Source organism: Alternaria incomplexa (genome assembly GCF_024043165.1).
Source record: "Alternaria incomplexa strain BMP 0042 chromosome Unknown scaffold_6, whole genome shotgun sequence".
Lineage (NCBI taxonomy): Eukaryota > Fungi > Ascomycota > Dothideomycetes > Pleosporales > Pleosporaceae > Alternaria > Alternaria incomplexa.
The window spans coordinates 796,938-822,987 of NW_026249855.1; the positions used below are offsets into that span (position 1 = coordinate 796,938).

The following is a 26,050-nucleotide window of genomic DNA, read 5'->3' on the forward strand; positions in this document are numbered from 1 at the left end:
ATATACTACATAAGAAAAGATTCGATACAAATAGCGTCGAAGTCATGTGAAAGGAGAGTGCGCCAGGAGGTAGTCTGGCGTCGAAAGCCAAGTGGAGGGTATCCGTAAATGACCGATGAAAACGCCAATGTGTAAAGAAAATGCCGCTGGTATGCCATACCCATTGGGCTCATGCAACATGTGATGAATGCGCCGTGTTTGTAAAAGAAAATCAAGTGAGCAGTACGCCGCCGCCGAGATCGAGAGCTGTGTGATCCTCGTGTCACTTTGGCGACTTATCCGTTGGCTCAGTGATCATCTGCTGCCAATGCACCAGATCCCGACTCAAGAAGTCCATCATCTGTGTAGTGCTCAAGTTCTTGAACTTCGCCAGGTCTGTATCCTCGTCCTTCTGCTGCTCTTGGGTCAGCTCGCCGTTTGCCGGTTGGACTGCCGGAGCGAGGCTTCCATGTTTCTCCCCTGTAGCCATCTCGACCTGTCGTTGAGCTATGTAGCTCTGCATAGCTCCGGCTGGCCTTCGTATATCGTTCCAGGAAAGTTTTTGCAACCGCCAATTCTTTGTCTTGGTAGGTTTTTGTCCGGCTGTGCCATCGCTGCTGTCATGCCCATTGCTCGCTCCGTTTGTCATGTTCGTTTGCGGAGACTGTGCGATGTCGTTCTTGGGTGAAGTGCCGTTGGTCGCGGGCATGGTGTCTCTTGAGTACTGATTCCGCCCAAGTCGACCACGAGCCTTCTGTGGTGGACGTCCACCTCTCCGTGGGGCAGGCGCAGGCTTGGGTTCTGCGACGGGGGTATCGGGGATTGTAGCTTCGGTCGCGATTGGGGCCATAACGGGCTCTTCGATGGTAGGGGCAGGTGTGGGCTCGGGTTCCTCTGTATCTAGCGACTGTCAGCCAAAGCCTTACTTCACTAAGCACAATTCATACCGTCTCCCTTTCTTCGCTCTGCACGGCCTTTCCGTCGATTCGCGGCTTCGTTTCGGTGACTTTCGCGCTCCTTCTCGCGCTGTTCTTTTTCGCGTTGACTCTTTGCCGCAGCTCCGCGAGGCTTTTGCTTAGGAGCAGATGCCTTTGTACTATCATCTTCCGATTCTATCACTGGCGAATTGCTAGGGGAGCGAGAGCCGGTTCGCTGTCGTTTGATCTCTGGCTTTGTCCTGCAGATTGTCAGCTACATGTCTCTAGTGGCACATGGAGCAGCAAGCAAGACTCACTCTTCGCTGTCGTCGCGACTCCGCTTCTTTCGATTGCCGTTCTCTGAGGCTGTACCGCCCTCATGCTTGCTTTCTTCGAGTACCTTGCGTAGCACCTCGTCTTCGTCGTAGGCAGCTCGACTGTTCATGGTCGACCGACGCTTGCCAAAGGAATCTACACTCGCCCTATTGTTGCGATCCTTGTCTTTGCCTGGGTGTCCATCCGATTCCTTGGAAACAGAAGATTTGCGGTTCTTGCCGTGTTGTTGGTCGTAGACGGGGAGGTATCGAGAGTACTTTTGACTAAAATGGCAATCTCGTCAGCTCTCCATAGATGGTAAAGTAGTGGTCGCGCGATGGAGGAAGTCTAGGGCTCGAGACCAAAGGCAGAGAAACTCGTAGCGGGGTACAAAGCTCAAATGAAAGCGCCGATAAAGACAAGCACGTACCCTTTGGGACTTGTTGTGACCTTGTGGAGGTCTTTCCTGCACTCCTCGCAGAAGTACTCGTCTGGGCTGGCAGCTTCGTCCATGATGCCTACACAGCCTCCGTGTTGCCAGACCTTGCAGACGTCGCACTGAATGAACAGTCCGCCAAGTTCATCGGCTTGCACATCTGGGTCCGCGAGAGCAGACATGGACTTGGGAGTGTCGGATGGCGGGCCCGGGTACTCCTGGTAGCCACACACGCATCGGGTGACCTCATCCTCCTCTGCGATGTCGTCTTCGAGCTCGTCGTCGAGCTTCGCCGACTCATCCTCGTCATTGTCGTGCTCGCGTGTTCGTCGGCGTGTCAGAGGCGGCTCGGGCTGCACGCCGTGAGGCGGTTCTTCGGGCTCTTCCGAGGAGAGCGAGTGTGGGGTCGACGACTTTGGCGGCGATGTCTGTTTGGGATTGACTCTGGATGCACGATCGGTACGCGCTGATGAGACGGAGGATGAGGAGTTGCTGTGCGTTGCGACGCTGGGTGGGGGCTGGGTGGTGCGAGCCCGCGATGACCGTCGCGGCGACATTGTTCCTGTAGCTGTCGCTATCGGCAAATGCAATAGCTGAGCAGTGTATGAGCGAGGGCGATGCTGGCGAGCTGGGTGGTGTTGGATGCGCTTGGGAGGGTGGCCGGCCGAACGAGGTCAGAGGCGGGAGGAAGGACTAGAAGGACGCGGTAGTGGACCGTGACGTGACGGAAGCGATGCAAGTCAATGGCAGAGGCGTCGCTATCGCGCAATGACGACGCTCTCGTCGGCGACAGTGGTGTCTGCTGGAGCGCAACGGTGACGCTGCAGGTGCGGAGACAGCGGGCCAAAAGCTCCACGAGCTTCAGAGCGCGGCAAGGGAATGGATGGACGACTGGAAAAGAATGCCGAGGTGCGATAGGAACATGATATGACTTGGAGCGGGCGTCTGGGGAGCTGGACCGGGACAATGCTGTGGGAGTGACCGAGCTGCCAGGACTCGATTTTACTCCTCACGCTCTAGCGGGCGGAACGCGAAATGGAACCCATTGCCCAGGTGGACCAACACGCCAACCGTAATCCGCGTCACGTGACGTGGGTTCATCCGACCCTTGCTTCCCTAGCAGCATGGCGGATCCGTGCGCGTAGAGGCTGTCGATGACTTTGAGAGCGTACAAGGGAGCGAGATGGAATATCTGCGACTTTGATCTGGGTACGTCGAGCGCTTTGGGGAGAATATCGGTGAGGGGCACAAGGTGCTGGCTGGCAGGTTTCGATTCAGAAGTTGCCCAGTGATCCGCTGCCGATGAGGCAGTCGCGCTAGCTCGCTTCGCGCGAGGGGTCCCACCGCCTGCGTGCATTGCCACTGGCCCTTGATTCACGCGAAACACATCATTACCGCTTGAGCGCCTGTCACAACACCTTACTGAAGGGAGAAACTGCGCATATCGACGCCCCATGTTCATATTCGCTCATTGTTGTCATATTGTAGATTGCAGGCCTCTTCAGCTTTTTCGCTGTATGAGTTGAGAACACAAGAGGAGCGGATCAGTCAAGCTCGGGGACAACACATCAACAATCTTGAAAGGGTATTAAACTTCATTCGCTAAATATACAAATATCTTTCTATCCACAGAAAGCCTTAAGCCTTGCCCTCAATGATCTCCTTGTGCGTACCAGCCTTGGCAGCACCGTTGGTCTTGTTCTTCTCAGCGTACTTCGCGCTGATGCCAGTCATACCATTGGCAACCTTGTTGTCCTTGGACTTGGCCATGCCGTTGTGTGTTCCGTTGAATCGCAGGTTGGCGATACCGGGGTAGCCCTGGACACCAGTGGCCTTCTCCAGACGCGAGGCGATATCCTCAGACACTTCCCTGAAGATGGCGATCTGGCGCTTGATGATCTCCTTGTTGGACACGGTCGACATGTGGCCAGAGATGTTGTTGACCCAGCGGTCCTTGGCAGCATCGTCGAAGACCTTCTCCCACAATGTGCGTGGTGCGTTGAAGTCCTCTGGGCGGATCTCGGACAAAAAGGTAATCGCCTCGCCGGTGAAGTTGCCGTGGAGCTTATCGAGGTCGACAGTACGCTCCTTGAAGCTGATGGGCTGAATGCTGCTGAGATAGTTGGGCCTCGATCCCTGGTTGTAGAATGCCATGTTGCCATCTCGCTGGAAGTTACCCATGCGGTATGCGACACGTGGAGAGTTGACCGGCAGTTGTTGGTAGTTGGCGCCGATACGGTGGCGGTGGGTGTCGGGGTAGGAAAACAGGCGGGACTGGAGGAGGGGGTCCGCACTGGGCTCGATACCTGGTACCAAGTGTGCAGGGTTGAACGCGACTTGCTCGACCTCGGCGAAGTAGTTCTGCACGTTCTCGTTCAAGAAGAATTCTCCAACCTTGCGCAGCGGGAACTGGCTTTGAGGCCAGACGTGTGTCATGTCAAACACGTTGATCTTCTGCTTCTCCCAGACCTCCTCGGCCTCCTTGGCTGTCATGGTCTGGAACATGACGTCCCAGCCAGGGAAGTCACCCTTCTCGATGGACTGGTAGAGGTCCTTGGTCGAGTAGTCAGGGCCGTAGTTGAAGGAGTCTTCTTGTGTGATGAAAGCGGTACCTTGCTTGCTCTTGAAGTGCAACTGTAGTAGAGGTACGAAGTCAGTATATGTCTCATATGCACTTCGTACAGTCAGAACTTACCTGGCAGTATACCCAGTCGCCATTCTTGTTCTGAAGCTTGTGGGTGTGGCCGTGGTATCCATGCATCTTGCGGTAGCCATCGGGAATACCTCGGTCACCGAAGAGGATCATGAACTGATGGGCGGACTCCGGGTTTTGAGAAGCAAAATCCCAGAAGGCTGTCGCATCATCGGCATGTGTAAGATGGGTTGCGGGATCACGCTTTTGAGTATGCTGTCCTGAATTTTAGCGTCTGTTTGTACCCGACTATCACGGAGGAACTTACGATGAAGTGAGGGAACTTGGCAGGGTCCCTAATGAAGAAGACAGGAGTGTTGTTCGCAACCACATCCCAGTTGCCTTCGTCGGTACGGAACTTGACACTGAAACCCCTAGGGTCACGGGCGCAGTCGTGCGAGCCAGACTCGCCACCAACCGTCGAGAATCGAACGGTGACGGGGCAAGACTTCCCTTGCTTAAAGATGTCTGCCATACACAGGTCCTCAAGTGACTCTGTGGTTGTGTAGGTACCATGGGCACCGGCACCCTTGGCGTGAACGACTCGCTCTGGGATACGCTCACGGTCGAAGTGTGATAGAAGGTCGACGAGGTGGTGGTCTTGGAGCAGCAGAGGGCCGTTCTCGCCTACTCTTTGGCTCTCGTACGGGTGAGGGTATGGGACACCGTTGGATGTGGTGTAGATGACATCCTCCGATGAGGCGTTGCGGTCGTCGGCATAGCTGCGGAACTGGTCGCCGTTCTTTGAGCCAGTGGGAGCATGCTGAGTGCTGCCATTCTGGTTGTCGTTGGTTGCGCTTGGAGCCATGATTACGATTTCTTGGGTATCGATATGTGAAGAGAGATGTTTGGGTAATTAAGCTTTCGTCAGACGCGCCGAAGAATCTTCTTATATGGGATACTGATAACGCCTCCAGCCGCTTCGCATAAATCCCATGTTGAAAACGCATCATCATCGGACTAGCTAGGCGTAGTACGCTCCATGACGCTTAGAGGGTGTCAATCTAGGCCTACATGTCAACCGGTGCGGGTTAGGTTAGAACTCCCGTGGCTTGATAGCAAATCGGGAGAAGTGCGACGTCAAAGGTGGTGGCGACCTCGAGGGCGGTGACAATGCCTTGATAGTGATTGGCCCATCTCACTGCTATGATGTGCCTCGTTCTATCTCTTCACGATCTGCAGATGTAGATGTAAGCGGCTTCCAGACGCAAGCCATTACCAATGGGAAGGTATCTGTAACAAAGCGCGCGAACTGTGACGCGCTGTGGAGTCGAAAGAGCGTGTGGAGCCAATTGGAATTTCCTGTTGCTGTTCGGCCCTTTTGTCGCGGAATGACATCACTGACACCAAAACCCGTGCACGTGGGCCGCGTTTCCCATGGCAATACTGGGGAACATCGGCAATCGAAAATGCGGAACCTTAACGTGTATTTCCAAATGCAAGTGTATTTCTGACGAGGCGAAATGGTGTTCGTTATCGAGTCGCCACTACGGTCACTGCCCAGATGAGGCTCATTTGCGGACGGAAGCGGTCACCGGGGCGATCTGCCACACATGGGCACAATGCGCCCACAGATCCGCATGGCAGCGCGCGACAGACGCTGACACCCGAACCTACTCAGAGTGTTGTGCGAACGCATCCGACAAAACTACAGTGACGTAAACGCTTCCTGGTCCTTTCATATCCTTTAACTTCACAATGATCTCACCTTGTCGCAGTATCGAGCAAAGTTCTTATCAAAACTTTCGCGGTCGGTCCTTCGTCGTTCGCTGGACACTTCCGTGTGGGAAAAACTTCCACGCACCTGTCTTTTTGGGATAGGTGCCATGCGAAATAAAGAAGAGCACCCGTTTCAGCTACAGTCTGCTGACTTCTTTGGAGAATGCCATGCGGCTACCCCACAGTTCTCCAGCGCTCGGCTGTTCTCGTTCCACGAGTATGCACCTCCGGTATTAAACACTATCGATAAGCCTCATCATCCTGGTCCATCTGGGGCTACGGCTAATATATTCCCCATCTTCCATTGGTGCAGTTGACGAGTTTCATATCAGAACGCTTCTTTTGCACCCATCAGTGCCGGAGGCTAGGTGATTTTCTTCCTGCGCTTTACCCTTCTGTCCATGTGGTCATGAGTTGTTTGAGTTCTGAGCGCCCAGAGGGCGGTGTTGTAAATGCGTATATACAGCAGCGGTGCGGTAGGGACGTGGTCTCATCTGCGACCTCCTACATTACCGCAATAACCGCACAGTCCAAGTAAGCCTCAAGAGATACCTGCAGCGCGAGCTTTTACGTGGTATCCTTGCAACTGTCAAATACTACCGAGATGTTTGTAACGCCTGTCATCGTTAGTAGCCATGTGTGAGTGTTTATGTTGACGTTCAATGTCGCAATTGCTTACTTGTCTAGCCTGGATCCCTCTGCTATATATGGCTCCAAGCGAGGCAGCGTAGTTCGCAATGAACTTTCGCAAAGACACAGTATAGCTTCTTCCGACGCATCCTTTGGCGGTCTCCATCGGACGTCTTCCACCAGTTCCAACGCATCAGTCTCTACTGCAGCCTCTTCCACTCCTTCAATCAACAACCAAAATCGCCGTCCTAAGCATCGCAAGACCATTTCGAACAGCTCAATAGCCCGACTCTTCTTACAGAGGAACAAGCCTCAAGAAGTTTCCCCAAAGCAAGCTGAAGCACTGCCCACTTCATCTCCCGTAACGCCTACTCCATCTTCACCTATGGCCGTTGCTACCTCAACTTCACCACCTGCTGCGGATTGGCAGTGCTCTGATCTAGTGGTGCGATCTAAGCAGGATGTCTACCACGTCGATAGGTCAATCATGTGCTATCATTCGCGGTGGTTTTCGAAAGTCTGCGCAGTTGTCATGTCGCCAGTATGTTCAGTCAATTCACCAGTCTCGATCGCGCTGACACAAGCAGAAATCACCGAAAGGCATCATTGATCTAAGCGCTGACAACCCAGCAGCCGTCGCCGCCATGATGCAGTACTGTTACCAACTGGATTACACGGACCAATTAGCTGGCTCAGACCTTGACGTACCCGAGGAGGTCACTCTGCGCTCTCATGTTGACGTATATATGCTTGCAGAGCGATACGGGATAGCCGGCTTGAAGGCACTCGCACTCCAGAAATTCGAGGACCTCGCGGCAATTGTTTTGGTAGTCGATGGCCAGGAAGAGCAGTTGCTGCATGCAATTCGCGCTATCTACGCACCTGAGCGAACGGCTAATGCAGAGAGTCTCAAGAGCGTGGCGATTAAGCTCTGCGCTGACCATGTGCAAGCTTTCATACATGGTACGGGCAGAACCATGGCGCTTGTATACGAGTCAATGGATGAGCTACCGGACTTCAGAGCGGACCTATTCGACGAGATGGCAACGCGCTGGAAATAGTGTACGACCGGTAGCGACTCTCTCAGTAACAGTGAAAGAAGCCGAGCCAGTATCCCGCTTTCGACAGCTAGGCAAGCGCGCTACCAGTGTTGACTAGTTCCGATATTACGTGGGCCTACACTTTTCACTTCTCACTCGGAGATGCGTCCACTGTCCTCAATTCACTGGCCCAACAATAGAGTGTAAGGATTCGACAAACGCTCACGTTCACCACCGAACCGGGGTGATTACTATCAAATCTCTCACTCACGACGACGCGGTCACCTCGTTTCTCACGCACTCCACTTTCCATGGGTGTATAAATACCGAAAATTTCTTCGGAGAGGATCTCCATGCTACCTATCCTCCACAGGCGACTCGATTTAACGGCAGTCAATATTAACAGCACGTCGACATGAACCAGCAAGATCGCAAACGTGCTTTCGGCAATGCTTTCCAAGGTGCCTCAAATCTCTCGAGTCATCCGCATCGCAAGGCCCTCCGCAGTGTCATCGCCTCGTCTCCTGCTTCGACACCACAAATCTTCTACGCGCCTACATTCTCGTTCGGTTCCGACAAAGAGAACGAGGTACTATATCTGCCGGCCCAGGACAAGTTTGCCAAGCCCTTCGATGGCTACCGACATCGTCTTCAGCTTCCTCCACGTACCTCATCTCTTCGTGGTCTATCGGACTTGCCTGTCGCCGGCCATGGCTTTGAACAAACCTATATCACCCCCCACATGGATATAGATCAAGGCTCGAGTTCACCACTGGATCAGGTATTGGGTGCTTATTCCAACGAGCCCGGCCCCATCGTCTTCGAGGACCCAGTCGGAGGCGTGGGTCCGCTGACTCCGAGTGCGCTTCATTTCCAGACTCTTTCACTGCTAGACCCGCCTCGCAGGTATCGGCCAGATCTGACGTCGCAGTCCGCTGTCGATATCAATGCTGCCCGTACCAGTGTCTTCCCCATGCAGTCGACCGATCTTCAATAGTAAGCAACCACCATATACAAGAAATTTGTGAACAAACAATACTAACACAACGAAGCTGTTTCTCCGAGTTTCAGAAGGACGACATCATGATCTCTTTCGACAAGGGCAAGCAGGTCATGAAGCTCAACAAGTACCTCTTGTGTACAGAGTCGCGCTTCTTTGCACCGATGCTAGACGGTCCATCCATTGTACGTTCACATTCCACACTCAGCATGTTCTAGAACGCTAACAACGCCAAAGGAAGGTCAAACACGCTGCATCCGCGTCCGCGACGACTTCCCCTACGCCATCGCAGCCATGATCCAGTACATCCAAGACGGCATCTACATCTTCAACCCCAACATGCGACACGAGTACGAGAACATCACCCTTCTGGACCTCCACGTGCACGCGTACGTTGTCGGAAACAAGTACGACGTCGCCAAGCTATGCGACCACGCTATCGGAGAGTACATCAACATCGTTGGAATGGTCCTCAGTATGGGCCTGCCCTCTGGCGAAGACCCAACGGACTTCTCCCATAATCCCGAGTTTGATCACAAGCACATCGATGCCGACCCTGTCTCGTCGGTTCTCAACTCTTTCCTGGATTCTCTGGTTCTCGTCTGGCGCAACACTGTAGATGGGAATGACATGTTGCGCCAGGCCGTTCTCGAACTGCTGAAGCCTCATATCAACCAACTCATGCGCTTGAAGTTCTTCCAGACGCTGATGTTGGACTTGACGGGCTTTGGTCGTGATCTCGTTGATAGTCTAGCGGAGGATGGGTTCGACGTTCAGGCTTGGCCTGCGAAGGGCGGCGTGCAGCAGAGGGCTATGGTCAAGTTCAGTACCGCCATGTAGATGGTATTGTGCGTGGTGACAGGGTCGAACAATAGCCGCGGATGACCAGGTCCACGCAGCATAGGGTCTAGTAGATACCCAGGTAGCTTTATAGCGATCAGAAATGTGAAGCATGATGAACATTGGCGCTGTACAAACTAGGTGACCTAAACCACTGAGTACAATATCCACTCACTCCACATCCCTCCTTCTCCCTCCTCCCAACCGCTTCGTCTGCTTCCCCGCCAAAACAGTCTGCCACTCCCGACTGACTAACATCTCCGGCTCCTCCCAAGCCCCGACACCAATCCCCCGAGACCTCCCCCCGACCGGTTCGACCTTCCCATACCCACGCCGCTACTCATACCTCCACTTGTTCGACTTGATCGGCCCATGCTAGTGCCAGTGATCATACCTGTGCCACTGCTCATACCGCCATGTTTGCCGCTGATGCCACTGTGTCCCATAGATGTCCCAATTGTACCAGGACCGGCCACGCTGCCGTTCCGTCGACCGTATTTTGTTCCCATACCGCCAATGTCGTGTCTGCTGGGGGGATGGTCGACGTAGGATGTTCCTCTGCCGTCGAAGCGGCGGGGGCGGGAGGATGCGCAGCCCATGTTGAGTTTGTGGTGTGTGGAGTCGAGCGCTGGATTAGGAGGAAGGTTCCTTCTCTATACAGTCGATATCGGTTTGGTTGTGCTCGTTGACAAGAGCGCTCTTGTAGGAGGAATCAGTGTTGAGTTACGAGTGCGTGTGCTTAGTGTGATGTGCCTGATGGGAATAGAGTGGAAGCTTCAGATTGAGATGGTCTTGAGTAAGTGGTAGTTTAGAATAGTGGTGTGTCGTCGCATGTACTACGCGGACTATGGAGTCCTTATAGATATTGGGAGTCCATTCTCCCATGTCTATGCCTTTGTTTATGGTAGTATCGACGTCAGAGCTACCACCCGCTCACCATATGACATACGCCATGAACTTGATTTCACGACACATGATCCTTGACTCGCTGCACTTCGCAGATTGCAGCCCCTCCTGCTTGTGTTTGTGGCATAGTATGTGGCTTGCCTGGGAAACCGCGAGGCTTGGCGCATTGAATGTGTGGCTCAAGCGTGCTGTGATTGGCTGGCACGGGCCGAGTGTGGCTCGTGGGTGTGGCGCCAATATACGCGACGCGTGTCCCTCTCTCGCGATAGCGATGTGTGGTGTTGAAATCTTGAACCTGTTCGAGGAGCTTGGGGCATTACTTTTACTCCAACACATCCAGATTCCGGAGGATTCCTTGGCAAAGCTACAGAAAATGTCCAAAGGTTGAGACTCAATATTAGGATAGCAGAAAAGCCTCCTGTCGAACAGATTCGATACTCATGATATTAGATCATCTACAGTATGTAAGACCCTCCCGCATACCCATGCTGTCGTCGCTGTAAGGCTAGGCGCGGAATGGTAGCGAGAGGGTCAGTCAATCTTCGCGATCCGAGTGAGCTCGATCGACCATGGAGCGCAGGACGAGATCTCAAAGAAGATGGCGTGTCATATAAAGGTTCATATCTTTATGAATTTCGTGTGTGAGCCAGTGGCTACGATAGGACCTGGCTTGCCATCGACCAGCTTCCATATGGTCGCTGTGGTGAAAGCGAGGGTTCCGCCAACCTTTCCTGCCCTGCCCTCAATTTCAATGGTGTCACCATCCTTAGCCCCGCTCAAGTACGAGATGTGAATGTCTGTCGACACTCCTGCCTTGCTCCGGTTATCCCAAGCTGCGATAGCGATGCCACCAACCCAGTCTATCAGTGTCGCGGAGACGGAGCCATGGATGCTTCCGTGCGTGTTCACGTGGTTCTTGGTAAGCGGCAGCTGGGCGCGCACGACGCCTTTGGAGGCATAGGTCAGCTTGATATCGTCAAGCAGGAACTGGTAAATGGGACTGCTAGGCTTGCGGCCCTCCCAGAACTGCTGGACATGAGCGAGGATCTCGGGGTCGTTGGCTGCGTCGCTGGACATGGCTGGTACGGGCGCGGGAGATGTGACGCGTGGAAGTGTGAAGATCAGAATGACGGGGCAGTTGAAAATAGCGATGCAACGCGCGGCGGGGTCGGCGATACTATTCAGCGGCCGCCCTGCGATCAACAAGCGGCAGCTGTGAAACGGCCAGTACGCCAGTGTCAGCGGCCGGGGACGCCACATAGCCAGTCTGTCGCACCGGACCATGCTTCACTGCAGGCCACGACTTTCTCCAATATCGCAGACCCCAATGTTCGCCTACATACAACCACCATGAGCGACCCCATAGCACCACCCCCGAGCCCGCCCACCTCCTCACTCTCCGACCATCATGACTCGCTCGGCGATAGCACCGCCGTGACGCCGGAGGCACCAAAGGCGGAGGCAGGCGCGCCTCCGTTCGACCTTAAGGCCCTCACTGATCGCACTTTGCACTTCTTGGCGACGGCGAGCAATGAGACGCTCGGCGCCTGTCTCGCAGGCCTCGGTGCAGGCACATATCTCATACTCGGCCGCGTCGGGCTAGTCCTCATAGGCGTTGTAGGCGGCGTCGTCCTCCACGCGACGTGGGAGGGGCACCATGGCGACAGCAAGGAGACACAAGGAAAGAGCGCCGACGCGCGGAAGCGAGAGCTGGCCGTCGACATCGCCCAGCGCGTGCTCGACTGGCGGAACGACAAGACACCAGACAAGGGCAAGTCCGGAGACGACGGCTACGACTTCAATGTGCAGCTGTACTCTGGCAAGACGCTCGACTACTCAGACTTCAAGCCCGAGACTGCCGCTGCGCTGACGGAGTTGACGGATGCAGTCATTCGTGACTATGTCAAGTATGTCCTCCGTGCAGTGCCTAGATACTGTTCTAATACAACGCAGGTGGTGGTACTCACCCCTACTGCCTTCCGAAGACACTTTCCCGAACTCGTGCCGCCAGACTCTGACCGCCTTCGTGCTTTCCATATCTGCACACCTCTCCCGAAAGCGACCAGCCGACAATTTCCTTGACTTTGTGACGCGCTCATCCTCCTTCATGATCATTCTGCTGCAGGAGATTGCCGCTGCAATCCAAGCCTCGCCCGGTGATGTGCCAACCGAAGCGGTCGATATATATCTCAAGATGAAGCGGGACAGCACCCTAGCGAACATCCTCGACCCAGATTACCAGACGAAGCAGTTCAGTGTGGCTGCTGAGGATATCCTACAGAACTATCTGGAACCAAAGACCTGTAAGCAAGTCTTATATACAATTCATGCGCGTACGCTGACTACCACCTACCCTAGACAATTGCGTGCCAGCGCGGTTATTTTTGCATCAAATCCTCGCGAAGCTTATACTCGAGATGATCGTCGTCAGCTGCTCCAAGCCAGAGTGGATCAACGGGTGGATTGTATATCTTCTGGAAGAGGGCGAGCCCGAGCTTCTCAATGCGATTGACGCAGGCGTCGAGGGCTCGTCTGAACAATTACAAGGTGTCAAGGAGAACGCGGAGAGCGAGACAGCTGGTGCAGGAACAGCAACCCCCGCTGAAAAGAGGGAGCATAAGCGTGTCATGAGCAAGGCCCAAGAAGCTATGGACGATGCGATGCGGGAAGCGCAGCTCCTGAGCCAGATGATCGCTGAGGAAGACGCAAAGCGACTGAAGGAGCAACAAAAGCAAAGCGCCTCTACATCGACCCTCAACGACGACCAGTCGGAGAGCACCACCCAGGGCATAGTCACCCCCTCATCTTCCGAGGGCGAAGCGCACGGCGATGTTGAGCACGCAGACTTAGCCATTTCAGGGCTCTCCGGCCGGTCGTTCTCAGAGACAACACCAGCTTCACCGCCAAGGAGTTCTGAGGACCCACCAGCTCAGGAGGTCAAGAAGGCTTTCACGAGCTTCGATCAGCTTGTAATGCCCCAGCCGCCTACTGCGCTTATGGATAACCCACCGGCGGAAAGACCACCACCATTGACCTTGCACAACAGCACAATGTCCATTTTCGATGACAGCATGCCTGGAGAAAAGGGCACGATCAAGGCCAAGCCGACAGCAGAGTATCTCATTCAGATCGAGCCAAAGTCCAATCACCATACCGGGTGGATGACGGCACGCAAGTATGCTGAGTTTGAGACATTACACGAAGTCATACGTCGGATAGCAGCTATCACCGGAACTTCCGGCTTCAACGAAGCACACGCTACACTACCGCCGTGGAAAGGTCACACCAAGGCGTCTCTGCGTGGAGAACTGGAGCGCTATCTCAACGATGCTGTCAAGTACCAACCGCTTGCTGAAAGTGAAGGGATGAAGCGCTTCTTAGACAAGGAACTGGGATCAGGAAAGACCCCTGGTGGTGGCTTCCCAGGAATCGGCTGGGCTGGCCAGACCTTCGACTCAGTTGGCAAAGGGATGATGGGCGTACTTTCAAAGGCGCCTAAAGAGGTTGCTGGTGGCGGCAAGGCTCTGTTCGGTGGTGTGACAGGGGTGCTAGGCAGTGTAGCATCACCACTAGGAGGAAAGAAGAATCGCGAATCGATCAGCAACGCCGCCACTCCGAACGCATCCGGAAGTCCTCTAAGTCGTACATCGTCCAACACGGCGCCGATCCAAACACGACAAAGTAGAGCCGAGTCGACCGTTTCCGAACTACCCACGCATATCCGATCGCCGAGCACGTTATCTCTAGTGACCAAGCGTACATCGATGGACTCTGTGCGCGACCCTCACTCACCCGTCATCGACCAGCAGCCAGGGCGCGAGGCGCCTATGGAACGCCGTCCATCGTACAACCCTGACGGGGACGGCAAGCGTTCGGGGAGGTCTTCCAGATATGGCTCCCGAAGTAACAGTCGCGCACCAAGCATGCGCGAGAAGATCGAAGATCTCAGCCCCATGATGGGAGGTGATCAACTAATCAATCTACCGCCAATGCCTAGCGAGATCTCCGACGACTATAGCACTATGCGCAATCAACCAGAACCAACCCCACCTCAGAAACCTTCGCGGCCATCAACAGACTCCGTGCCCTCACTACCCCGTCGACCCTCGGCCACATCGCTAACCTCATCTCCGGCCAAACCCTTGTCAAGGCCACGCGCAGCAACCACCCACACGCCACTATCCGAGCCCGAAACCACCGTCCTCATCGAGCTCTTCTTCGCCGTCATAAACGAACTCTACACCCTCTCCTCCGCTTGGACCCTCCGTCGCACCCTCCTCAACGCCGCGAAATCCTTCCTCTTACGCCCAGGAAACCCACAACTCTCCTCCATCACATCACTCCTTCAGACCACCGTGCTTGACGGGAATGCGTCCGACGCCGGCCTAGCCTATCACATCAGAAAGATCCGGGAGAACGGTCTGCCAACCGAAGAAGAACTCAAAGGATGGCCAAAGGAGATGAGCGATGAAGAGAAAGAGAAGTTGAGGGTCAAAGCGAGGAAGCTGCTTGTGGAGAATGGTATGCCGCAAGCGCTTACGAGTGTTATGGGCCAGGCTGCCAGTGGAGAGGCGTTGGGTAAGGTGTTTGATTGCTTGCAGGAACCTAGGGTTGCGAGGGGTGTTATGTTTGGGTTGACATTACAAGGATTAAGGGCTATCACGCAGTAATGCTATATGTAATGGTGTTAGGCGTTGGAAGAGATGGGCGTTGCTTTCATGTTGTATTGAACATTGAACGCTTGGTTGAGCTTCTGTTCATCATGCGGACGATCGTGATAACGACGCCGGAGAGCCGGCCGTGTATCATCTTCGTAGCGTGTTCAGAGAGCATCAATCTCTTCGTCTCCAGCACCCTCGCCTTCATCAGCTTCTTCCTCATTCTTGCTGGCCTTGCCGGTGGTGTCGCTGGTCATGACCCTCTTCATCTTCGATGGCTAGTCCACCTTCGTCATCAGAACGCCCACAGCCAGATCGCTGTGAGCTACCACCATAGCCCGTATTTCGGCCTTGCGCATAAGTACCATATTGTTAGACATAGTATCGATAATTATCGACCTCAAGCCGGTGTCCTCGGGAAGGGTCGAACAAAAGACATGGTCGATGGTGACGGCGAAAGACTCCACGTCCCAACATCCGTCGCAAGCGACCTGAAAGTACTTGACTGCTAGCTCTTTGAGGCCAGTGACATCGTACTTGTTAGCGGTTGCATACATCTTCGAGTGCTTGAGAAGCTGGGGTGGTCCTCCAAGACGCCCGACTAAGCAGCATTCGTCGCAGATGAAGGCCTTGCAAGCCAAACTGCAAGTATCATGGTCGCAGTAATGATGGGGACATAATGTCCTCTTTCCACATTCCTCTGTGCAAGTGTGCGGGAAATCATAGGTATACGGGTCTCCCATGACATCCCAGGTCTCAGTCCGCTGAATTGGGATGTTGGAGGGCGTGATCGGGCTCGCATGCGCATTCCTTGGGGTTGTAGAGAAGTCGTCTTGGTATTTGCCTGTGTAAAGGTATTGGATAAGAGAGGCGATTACGTTCGGTTCGTCCTCGGGGAGATCAATGACATCTGTCTGCGCTTCCTGTTTGTCGTCAGACCGAGTTCTTTCCAGACCTCGGGAATCAACTATGCATACCTTGCCACTAAACCTGAGAGCTGTAGTGAAGAAGCTTACTTGCTTGCACACGATGATCTTGTGAACTTTGTGGATGTCGGCTCCGCATTTGATAGTAAGGTCCGTGTATTCGCCGGAGGTGAAACAGCTATGATACTGATCAGCTTTGGGCTTTTCGTAGGAGCTTGAGGAACTTGCCTTTGAACCGCATCTATAATCTGAAGGCGCGGAGTCTCTGCCATTTCTGCGTATCGTGGCGTTGGCGCTGAGGTACAAACGTGTTGGGCGCACAAGTAAGACGCCCGATTTGCAAGTGGTGAGCTACCAGGACGTACGTAGCCTTCGGGTCTCGCTTGGTAGATTACGTAGAAGTGAAAGTGAAGGTGAAGGTGAGGCATGAGCGCGAGCGCGAGCGCAGACCACAACACATCGGCATCCCCTGGGTCTGTGATGAACAACACGCAGTCATATATGCCGGCCACGTAGTCTGCAAAGATAAGACTCGATGTTCTAGACAGCGGTGATTGCTACGACCAATATAATCAGAAAATGTGCTGTACTTGCCGCACACAAGACTGAGAAACATCGCAATCATGGGAGATAGGTACCTATGTATTTTACAACGCATCCTCAGACGATGTCAATTTCTAGATACAGTGTTCGTGATCCAGGCGCGAGAGCCGGTAGCGCACAGCTCGATGCTCTCTAGTAGCTATATTGCTTAACTTTGGAAAGGGTAAGAGCCATTGTGAGCGAACTTAGGAATATAATAGCACGTGTTCAGATTGGAAGCTGCTGTATAAGCAGTATGCGGAGAAGAAATCCGGGCTAAGAATGCAGGGCAAGATGGGGTGCGCAGGGGCTGTGCTGATCAAAGGAAGGCGCCGAAGGCAGGCACTGAAGGAGCGTTTCCCGCGAACTTGGGGTAGACATGTAGGGTTAGCGCGAAACTGCAAACGCTGCAAAAGCGATTGGATACTGGAAAGTGCTCGACTACTTCACGGCACCATGAGTTCGTGCATGCACCCCGATAACCAGCCGAAGTTTACCCGGCTACCTCAAGACTTTGGTTAGTCCCTGCGTGATACAAATCAGATACGCTTTGAATGGCTCGAGCAATCGCTGAGCCATGTTTGGAGTGCATAGTGGAGTCGGAACTCCAACCACTAAACCGTGGTAATGAAATCCCATGGAATCTACGCATTCGCCCATTAGTACATAACGCCCTGCTTCTGCTGTCCCTCTTAGCTTTTTTACCATCACAAAAACATCTTACATCCAAATCCAAAACAACTCAAAGATACCACAAGCCATCCACTACTACCAACCCAATACCAACCAACACACCAACCAAAAACCTCCCCACCACAACCAACAAGATGCATTTCAACACCATCATCATCTCCCTCTTCGTCACCCTGGGGCTCAGCCTCCCCATGTTCCCCAACCCCCGCCCATACATCCCAAGCGGCATGGGCACCCTCCCCCTCATCACCACCAGCGACTTCATTGTCGCACGGGCAAACGACAACGATGCCGATGACGAAGTTGTCATCCCCGACAAATGGAGGCACACTCACGGCAAACTGTTTGAAGAGACAAAGGCAGAGATGGTGGTGGTTCAGAAGAGGGATTTGGGGGACTGCAAGGAGGGTATGTGGGGTTGTTAGGGGGTTGAGGCTATTGGAAGCCGGGGATGTCAGGGGTGTGGAAAGTATACTGAGAGTATACTGCAAAACCCTAATCAGCCTGGAGCCTACGTTGGCTTTGGGTCACCTACTTTGCATAGTTTCATGTTGATGTGTGCTGCAGACCTATTTTGACTTTTCGTTGTTCAGTGTGATCTGGTAGCGAGATTTCAATACCACACATAATACACACGCATCCCTTACACTATGTGTCCTCATGCCTTCGCCTTCTCCGCATTCAACTTGTCGTTGATAGGCTGGAGCATGTTCGTCATGAACTGCTCATCCAGGTCTTGTCCCGAGCCCACACCTTTCGGCGGCTCCACACCCCACTCCGGGATAAGCCTTGTCCCACCAAGAGTAATTTCCAGTACACTGCCGCATGGGTACTCTTTCTTCTGTAGCAGATCCAACAAAGAAGTCGCGCATGCATCTGGTGTCAATGCCTTCTCCGTGGTCACAGAGTATTGCTTGAGTTTCGCGGCGTCGAATAACGGTGTCGCCACGGCGCCAGGACAGAGAGTGGTAATCTTGACGCCTGTGAGTGGCTCAGATGGCCCAAGAGACTTTACGAAGCCCACGACAGCGTGTTTCGTTGCGCAGTAGAGCGGAGCTGCTAGGTTGCCTGATATGCCGGCTACTGACGCCTATTCTGGTGTTAGACGTGCCATCGACTACGTGACGGCCCTTCAAGTCGACCCTGATATGTGGTATGACTTACGATGATACAAACACTAGCCCTTTTGCCCTTCCCCAGACTCTTCCTGATAGCCAATCTCGTTAATTTGATTGGATGGTTCACGTTGACCTCCACTTGCTTATACCCTTGGTCTTCGGGGTCTTGCCAGAAGTTGGAAAACGGTGGGTCGAACAGTCCCGCACAGATGGCGTATGCATCGGGAACGTCGTTCCATTGCTTTTCGCACGCGTCGAAAAGTTTGTCAAAGTCGGCCCATCGCGTCACGTCAGATTGCACGTAGAGAATGTTCGACTTCTTGGCAGCAAAGGTATCGAAGTCGGGTGTTGTTTTGAGGTCTGCGACAAGGATGCGTGCGCCGAGATCGTGTGCTTGCTTTGTTACACAAAGGCCGATTCCTGTCCATGTTAGACATACACCTTTCCGACATCGATAGTATTCTGAGTACCAGATGCACCTCCTGTAATGAGGAGTATCTTGCCGTTCAGCGGCTGATCGATGGATGTCATGTTGGCTCCACACTTAACGATCGTATTGTACTCCAGCAAGTGATAAGTCCTTTTCAAGGTTTGTCAGAAGCTGAAGTGCTCTGGTAGTTAACGTCGCTACTCTGTTGTGCGGCTGTCGGATAACAGCTTCCGCGGCCTCGACCGAACATCGCCGTTCCTTTAAATGAGGGGCGACGGGTAACCGAACGCCCCATGGCGGGCGCTACCGGTAGCCGTATGTGAAAAGGCCCTTTTGTTCATGTGTTGTCTGGAAGCTAAGGTCATGCCAGCGATTGGTGATTGATCGCAGAGTCGAGTGGAGAGGCGGAGGGGTGGAGCACCATCCTTATCGTTCTACAGGGTCAAGGCGGGGCGTAATGAGCAAAAAGTAAACTGGCGACGTGGTCCGCAGCGACAGGTAAGATAATGAGCATCGCATCAGTGATCCGGGGTAATCAGTCATGAAAGAGCACATTGAAATCGTGCATGCGGTAGGTTTGGATGGATGCCGATCAGGGTTCCTGCAGGCAGTGATGCGTCATCGACGCGGCATCCTCATCCCAGCCACCCATGGACGCCAGCCACATTCGCGACAACTCAAGCAATAGCAACCATGTCGACCGAAGAATTGATACGCATCACTGTTTTTGCGAACCGCAATGCTAAACTTTCTGAAGATGAGTTCAACGACCATTGGGCGAACAAACATGGCCCTCTCATCACATCATGGCTACAGCGTCACGGCATCATCAAATACGTCCAAGTTAGCTTTCCCATCAGTTCTCCCTACTTGTGCAGTCCCTCGTCATCTTGATACTGCATAATTCGTCTACAAGTACTGATCATTCCAAGTATCATACTACATCTAAACGCAAAGCGCGCCTAAGCATGCCTGCTCTTTCGTACGACGGCATGGCGGACTTCTGGGTGCGGAAGTACGAAGATTTCGAGAAGGCTTACGAGGATCCTTTTTACTCGGAGGTAGTAAAGAAGGATGAAGAGTACCTCTTCGATATGGAGAGTTTGCGTGTGACTGCTGGTGTCGACATCTGTGTCATCGAAGATGGAAAGGTGGTGCAAGAGCACGCCCATAAATTCTGAATTGTCTGCTTGCGTAGGCGTAAAAGGAGAGGTCACATCAAGATGCGAATGTGTGAAAGGCTGAGATGCAGATTGGTTCCATCACCTCCATTCCGTGGTACTGCGATGGCCCACAGACGGCGAGCCAACCACACCTGCCGCATTTCATACAATTCGAACGCACAAAGACGCTTTCCCAAGAGGAATATCGCAAATTATTCTGGGCACACTTTCCTACAAGGGCGAGGCAGGAGTCTTATCCGCTGCTTCGTCTACCACTCACTACCTCCCGTATACGTAGAGCCTTCATCGATGAACCTGGTCTCACGATTTCCACCCATTCCGGCTCTTACATTCATTTCTCTTTGCACTGTAAGTTAAATCTCTTCTAGTACGAAGACCTTTCCTGACAAGACAGGAAATCGCAAACATGCCCATCGTCCTCATTCCCTTCTCAGTAGCCGGCAGTCGATTTGGCATGAACGTCGCGCATGATGCTGCGACATTCCAACTAGACACGGCGACATTTCCCGATATTCAGGGTTCAACCATCACTTCAACCCCGTCTTCCAGTACTTCGCACCTGAATATTCAGACTTGGGCTGAAGTAGTGAAGCATGGCGTGCTACCCGGGTCGAAGAAGAGTAGGTCGTTGTGGGATGCAAGGAATCACGAGCTATGCTTACAAAATACAGTGCCCAGATACATCAAAGGCGAGCCGTGGATTCCAGAGAGCGATGCAGTCGCAGACGTCTACGAAGCCCCTGCCATCAAGCCGAAGTTTCACCGATTCCTTGAGTTGCCTACTGAACTCCGCCTCGAGATCTGGAAACTTACCCTCGATGTCGATACGAACGTGATGGAAGTGCGCAAGGCAGTCAGGAGGGGCAATAACCCCGCTCGACCCGGGTTTCTTCCCCAGTTTTGCTATACATCGCGACGAACCTTCGACGAGACGGTCGCCACCGTCATCGGGAATTCGCAGATGATGATTTGCTCATACGCCGACAACCAGTTTGCACGCGCGTTCCTGGCCGCAGAGCCGAGCCGCTTTGACCTCGTTCGTCACTTGGACTTCAGGTTCTTCAGCCGCTTCAAGGAAGAGTTCGGTGTGAACGCTGATCTAGAACTTGCTTTCGAATGCAAGGGTCTGCGTACCATCAAGCTTAACTTCCACTGCAGCGATCTGATCAGGCTGGAAATCGAGGATGGCTACGACTACTACGAAGACGATTTCACCCGTTACCCTGCCGAGGGTGAGGAGCTGTTCAACAAATACAAGCTTGCTCGGATATTGGACTGCGACGCGCTCAACGCAGTCATCATTGAGCACTCAGGGTGTTACTGTCGAATGGCCGTGGAAGCGGCCGAGGGCTTGGGGAGAATCATAGAACAGAAGTTCGCAGGCAAAGTCCCGAAGCAGATCGTAAAGCTTGCCTACACTCGTCAGCCGACCAGACTTCGTGAAAACAACACTTTTGGCTGGAGTGTATGAAGTACACAGATAGGAAATCGAGCGGGACCAGAAGTGCATGGAATGACTGGAGTGGACAAGAGAGTATCACGGAAGGTCTCGTGCGGTACGTAGAGCTCACGGACAGTGCGCCTGAATTAGCCCTTTGCAATTGATCAGCCTAGATTTTGATGGTCAAGTCTCTTATCTTCTGGCGATACATTCTATGAAACTTCAAATCTCGTTTGGTCTGCCTCACCGGGTGCTGTGGGACATGCACAAGACACAACCCCATCACCATGTCTTCTTATAGCCCCCGTCCACTGAGTATGTGTGTCTATGACGACAAGAAGGAGGCTGTGAAGTTGTCACGCTCGCTAATCTTCCGCCTTTTTAGATGTTTCGCTGAATCTCGAATCCGACAAAGTTTGACAACTCCTTGGGACTCTGTTGATCGAAACCGCCATATTCTAGGCTGCTGAAGGGTGGTAGAAAAGTCCCTCTCTCGTTCGGTTGCGGAAACTCGTTACCGGAGACGAAGTAAGGCCTTGCGTCGGTGTCGTGTTCAGAATAGTGGCCCGCCATCTTGTCGAGAAATCTCCCATCAGAACGCGCATCCATTACAGGCGGCGACGGTGCTGTGCCGTCTCGTGAATTAGCTCAGAGGTGGCCTGAAGAGCACAGGCTCAAAGTCCGGCCCGTCGTTGCTGCTGGGTCAGTCTTCGCACCGCGCCACATCGCACTTTGTCGATAAAGGCTGTGAGTAGTGTTAAAATCATGTTCACACAGAGGTCTCATCCATCACCGTGCCGCCTTTCCGCTCTCCGCTCCAGAAATAATCGCATGCTTGGCGTCTAGCAATATTCCACCACAACGCCACCACCAGATGTGGCCGGCTAAATGTGTGATCCGCTATCGAGTGAGCTGCGCAGTCCCGGCTGACCGGGGCCCCGTCTTTGTCAGGGCAGGGCTTGGTATCATGTCTCTAAGCGCCATCAATCACGACATGAGTATACAACGCGTGTAGAGGACCGGGGTGGGGCGTTCTGCGATGGAAAGAGGGGCCCCACTAGCCTATTCGCTTGCGCATGAACAATATACTGTCGACTCCAACAGCTCGGCGCGTGGAACTCTCTACACACATATGCCTCCCGGGAAATTGAAAGTGTCGCATCAGTACGAGCACCGACCTCGCAATTGATTACTCCCATGGCTGCCGCCGGTGCATGCCGCCAAGGCTGCACGTGGCCTGCAACATAGCTCCGATGTGCACCTGGACACCGTCCCGCCTCGTCGCTTGCGCGTATGCACAGCGCGGCTCCCCCCCTAACCATTTGCACACCCTATCCGCATGCGTACATCGAAGCCGTCTGAGCCTTATCGACGTCTGCCAATGCGAAAAACCATGAAACGACATCGTCAGTACAATTCTTTTGTAAAGTCCAGTCACCGAGCTCCAGATCCGGCGCGCAGGCCCATTTATCCATCTTGGCTGGTCCTGGCATCGCATGGTAAGCTTGACCTACCGTGAGCGGACTCTTGGTTGGTTCGTCCAAGCCTTGAGTGCAGAACACCAAGAGGCATACCGGATGCTAAGCAAAATTATCCGCGGGACGAGTCGCCTGTTCAGATGGGGATCCAGAGCTATCGAGGCGTCTTACAATCAAGCCCGGGGGCGTCTCAAGCCTCAACGCTGGGCACAGCGGAATAGCAACAGAATCGGGGAACGCATGGCCTGATGGCGAAAATCACTCGGCAGATCGGCTTCGACATCTCATGATGGAGGAATCTCATCTGATGAGTTGAAGCAGACCGAGGCATAGAACCACCAGACCGCGCCAGCAGGCGCTTTTGCACATGTCGCGTCTCCAAAACGCAGCATGCTGTTGTCCTATCTGGCTATCACGAAGCAATATCAAGGCGCTTTCGAGGGCCAATGAATGACAGCAACCCGTGTCTGGGTCTATTGTCAAATGTGGTCACACGTTCTAGCGCCACCAGGTTATAGACTTCTGGAAGGCAGCCGAACACCCCATGGGGAGACAGCAATTTGCATCGGACGTTGGATACCTCCGTTGGCGGCCAATGCCTAGATATGACAAGACGGGACTTCTCTGTTCTTGTAAGTCTAGTCCCACGGCGCTACGGGCCTGGTGCCAACAGATCGCTCGGTGGGGATTTCTTGGTATCATCTTACTGGCCCTTCCCACCGTTGCTGTCAGGCAGTCTTCCTGCAAAGTGCGGTACCCATGTCCGTCAACCCGCGGTGGAACAAGCATGGGAGTATCTCCCATCCGGGGTGTGGGGTCGCTTGCAGTGGAGGTGGATCGAATATAAGTACTCGACGCCGGACGAGGGTCATTCTCAACCCCAAGGGACTTCGCCCATCAGTAGCACAGTCTACTTGTCCTGAACTTCGGTCAATCTTTCACTCAACAGTTCCATCGTTCTTTATTCAAGATGGTCGGTATGCACGTCGGAGCCGCCAAGGGCAACAGTGCCGTCCGCGAGGATGTGCCTGAGTTCGAGAAGGTCATTTGGTACAAGGACCCAAACATGCGAAAGCTGTTCTGGCACTCGTCGGTCCTTTGCATTGCCTCCGCCACTACTGGTTATGACGGGTGAGTGGGGTTTCCAGTAATGCAGCGGGAGTTGCTGACCATCTTCAGCATGATGATGAACTCTTCGCAGCAGATGAGCAGATGGCAGGACTACTTTGATGAGCCTACCGGTAACCGCCTGGGTCTCATGAACAACATGTACAACATCGGTTCGATCGTCAGCTTCTTCCTCGTTCCCTTCCTGACCCAGTGGACCGGGCGTAAGATTCCAATCGCCGTCGGCTGCTCCATCATGATTGCTGGTGCCCTTGTCTCGACCTTCTCTACGAACTGGCAGATCTACATGGGTGGCCGTTTCATCCTTGGTTTCGGTAACTCTTTCGCCCAGATGTGTTCGCCTATTCTTCTTACCGAGATCTGCCATCCTCAGCACCGTGGTATCTTCACTGCCGTATACAACTGTCTCTGGAACTTGGGTGCTCTTTTCGTCGCATGGATCGCATGGGGTACATCTCAGGCGGACAACCACTGGTCTTGGAGGTCCATCACTCTTCTTCAGGCTCTGCCTTCGTTCCTCCAACTCTGCTTCCTTTGGTGGGTTCCTGAGAGTAAGTCAAACTTTGCACTTCATAACGAGTATACGCTGACATTGCTTTCCAGGCCCACGTTGGTTGATCTCCAAGGAGCGCTACGAAGAGGCCCTGGACACTCTCGCCTACTACCATGCCGGAGGTGACCGTAACAACGCCACAGTTCAGTTCGAATACGTCGAGATGAGGGAGGTCATTCGTCTGGAAGCCGATGCCAACAAGAACTCCAGCTACGTCGACTTTGTCAAGACCAAGGGTAACCGATGGAGGTTGGCCATTCTCATCTCTCTCGGTATCATCTCCCAGTACTCTGGCAACGCGCTCTTCTCCAACTACATCAACTTGGTCTACGAGGGTGCTGGTATTACCAGCGAGAACCAGAAGATGGGTGTAAGTATCGCTGAATTGTGGCATGAAAACACTCACTAACATTTGGATTAGCTTACCGGTGGTGAACGTATCTTGGCTCTCTGTGTGTCCGTCTACGCAGCTACCCTGATCGACAAGGTTGGTCGTCGCCCGCTCTTCCTCGGCGCAACCACTGGTATGGTCGTCTCATTCGTCTGCTGGACCATCACCTGCGCCATCTATGAGAACTCCGGCGACACCAACTCCGCAGCCGGTTACGCTCAGATTCCGTTCGTCTGGATCTTCGGTGTTTTCTACGCTTTCGCCTGGTCTGGTCTACTCGTTGCCTACGCTCTCGAGATTCTGCCTTACGCTCTCCGTGCTAAGGGTCTCATGATCATGAACATCACTGTGCAGGCTATCCTCGCCGTTGGTGGTCAGACGAACCCCGTCGCATGGGACAACCTTCCCAAGCACTGGAACTTGGCTCTCTTCTACACTCTCTGGATCACCGTCGAGCTTGTCTTTGTCTACTTCGTCTACCCCGAGACCAAGGTACGTACATGTCTAGTCTACTTGGAGAACATTGCTAATTCGTACAATAGGGACCTACACTTGAGGAGATTGCCCGTATCTTCGACGGCCCTGCCGCTGTAGCTCCTGTGGACATGGACGCCATCGCCAGACAAGCTGCTAAGGAGCGCCTCAACAACTTCGGTGATGAGAAGGAGCCCCATGTCGAGCAGAGCCACGTTGTTTAGAGTACTGGACTTCACTCATTAGTAGTTCATGTCGCATGAATAGGAGAGCTTGGGCTTCGTAGTTTTGGCATTCGCTATCCCTAGAGCAGTCTTTGCTTCAATATACCCACTGCTTTGGTACACACTGTCTGATTCATTCTTGCTGTCCTAAAACATTCGCGCAGGACCTTCGGCGCTGACCTCGGGATCTCCCACGAAAGGCACGTGTTAGCGCGGCGGCCAAGACGCCAAGCCATGCTAATTTGATGTTCACCCCGCAATCATTTGAGCGATTTCCGCAGTCCGTCTCATCTCTT

At 53.5% G+C, this 26,050-nt stretch overlaps 11 protein-coding genes across 11 annotated transcripts; 6 read left to right on the forward strand and 5 right to left on the reverse strand.

The window, feature by feature from the left end:
- Positions 1-262: 262 nt before the first annotated feature.
- J4E90_004815 (uncharacterized protein) lies at positions 263-2,204 on the reverse strand (the record flags this gene model as incomplete). Its single annotated transcript, XM_051434377.1, has 4 exons — positions 263-879; positions 927-1,156; positions 1,214-1,495; positions 1,642-2,204. 4 exons carry the CDS (start codon positions 2,202-2,204, stop codon positions 263-265), a joined length of 1,692 nt encoding a protein of 563 aa, XP_051291633.1.
- A 1,081-nt stretch (positions 2,205-3,285) lies between these two features.
- On the reverse strand, positions 3,286-5,147 carry J4E90_004816 (uncharacterized protein; the record flags this gene model as incomplete). Its single annotated transcript, XM_051434378.1, has 3 exons — positions 3,286-4,281; positions 4,343-4,555; positions 4,608-5,147. 3 exons carry the CDS (start codon positions 5,145-5,147, stop codon positions 3,286-3,288), a joined length of 1,749 nt encoding a protein of 582 aa, XP_051291634.1.
- Positions 5,148-7,220: 2,073 nt separating this feature from the next.
- J4E90_004817 (uncharacterized protein) lies at positions 7,221-7,749 on the forward strand (the record flags this gene model as incomplete). The annotated part of the gene is made up of 2 exons (XM_051434379.1): positions 7,221-7,229; positions 7,276-7,749. 2 exons carry the CDS (start codon positions 7,221-7,223, stop codon positions 7,747-7,749), a joined length of 483 nt encoding a protein of 160 aa, XP_051291635.1.
- Positions 7,750-8,143: 394 nt separating this feature from the next.
- Positions 8,144-9,568, forward strand: J4E90_004818 (uncharacterized protein; the record flags this gene model as incomplete). Its single annotated transcript, XM_051434380.1, has 3 exons — positions 8,144-8,706; positions 8,781-8,913; positions 8,966-9,568. The coding sequence occupies 3 exons, from the start codon at positions 8,144-8,146 to the stop codon at positions 9,566-9,568; spliced, it is 1,299 nt and encodes a 432-aa protein (XP_051291636.1).
- Positions 9,569-11,092: 1,524 nt separating this feature from the next.
- On the reverse strand, positions 11,093-11,734 carry J4E90_004819 (uncharacterized protein; the record flags this gene model as incomplete). Its single annotated transcript, XM_051434381.1, has 1 exon — positions 11,093-11,734. One exon carries the CDS (start codon positions 11,732-11,734, stop codon positions 11,093-11,095), a length of 642 nt encoding a protein of 213 aa, XP_051291637.1.
- Positions 11,735-11,824: 90 nt separating this feature from the next.
- J4E90_004820 (uncharacterized protein) lies at positions 11,825-15,144 on the forward strand (the record flags this gene model as incomplete). The annotated part of the gene is made up of 3 exons (XM_051434382.1): positions 11,825-12,381; positions 12,428-12,777; positions 12,833-15,144. 3 exons carry the CDS (start codon positions 11,825-11,827, stop codon positions 15,142-15,144), a joined length of 3,219 nt encoding a protein of 1,072 aa, XP_051291638.1.
- A 152-nt stretch (positions 15,145-15,296) lies between these two features.
- J4E90_004821 (uncharacterized protein) lies at positions 15,297-16,299 on the reverse strand (the record flags this gene model as incomplete). The annotated part of the gene is made up of 4 exons (XM_051434383.1): positions 15,297-15,410; positions 15,498-16,055; positions 16,110-16,236; positions 16,295-16,299. 4 exons carry the CDS (start codon positions 16,297-16,299, stop codon positions 15,297-15,299), a joined length of 804 nt encoding a protein of 267 aa, XP_051291639.1.
- A 1,692-nt stretch (positions 16,300-17,991) lies between these two features.
- J4E90_004822 (uncharacterized protein) lies at positions 17,992-18,982 on the reverse strand (the record flags this gene model as incomplete). Its single annotated transcript, XM_051434384.1, has 3 exons — positions 17,992-18,423; positions 18,498-18,871; positions 18,922-18,982. The coding sequence occupies 3 exons, from the start codon at positions 18,980-18,982 to the stop codon at positions 17,992-17,994; spliced, it is 867 nt and encodes a 288-aa protein (XP_051291640.1).
- A 592-nt stretch (positions 18,983-19,574) lies between these two features.
- Positions 19,575-20,062, forward strand: J4E90_004823 (uncharacterized protein; the record flags this gene model as incomplete). The annotated part of the gene is made up of 2 exons (XM_051434385.1): positions 19,575-19,724; positions 19,814-20,062. The coding sequence occupies 2 exons, from the start codon at positions 19,575-19,577 to the stop codon at positions 20,060-20,062; spliced, it is 399 nt and encodes a 132-aa protein (XP_051291641.1).
- Positions 20,063-20,471: 409 nt separating this feature from the next.
- On the forward strand, positions 20,472-21,536 carry J4E90_004824 (uncharacterized protein; the record flags this gene model as incomplete). Its single annotated transcript, XM_051434386.1, has 1 exon — positions 20,472-21,536. The coding sequence occupies one exon, from the start codon at positions 20,472-20,474 to the stop codon at positions 21,534-21,536; it is 1,065 nt and encodes a 354-aa protein (XP_051291642.1).
- Positions 21,537-23,954: 2,418 nt separating this feature from the next.
- On the forward strand, positions 23,955-25,754 carry J4E90_004825 (uncharacterized protein; the record flags this gene model as incomplete). The annotated part of the gene is made up of 5 exons (XM_051434387.1): positions 23,955-24,115; positions 24,164-24,663; positions 24,716-25,035; positions 25,087-25,548; positions 25,599-25,754. 5 exons carry the CDS (start codon positions 23,955-23,957, stop codon positions 25,752-25,754), a joined length of 1,599 nt encoding a protein of 532 aa, XP_051291643.1.
- Between the last annotated feature and the right edge of the window lie 296 nt (positions 25,755-26,050).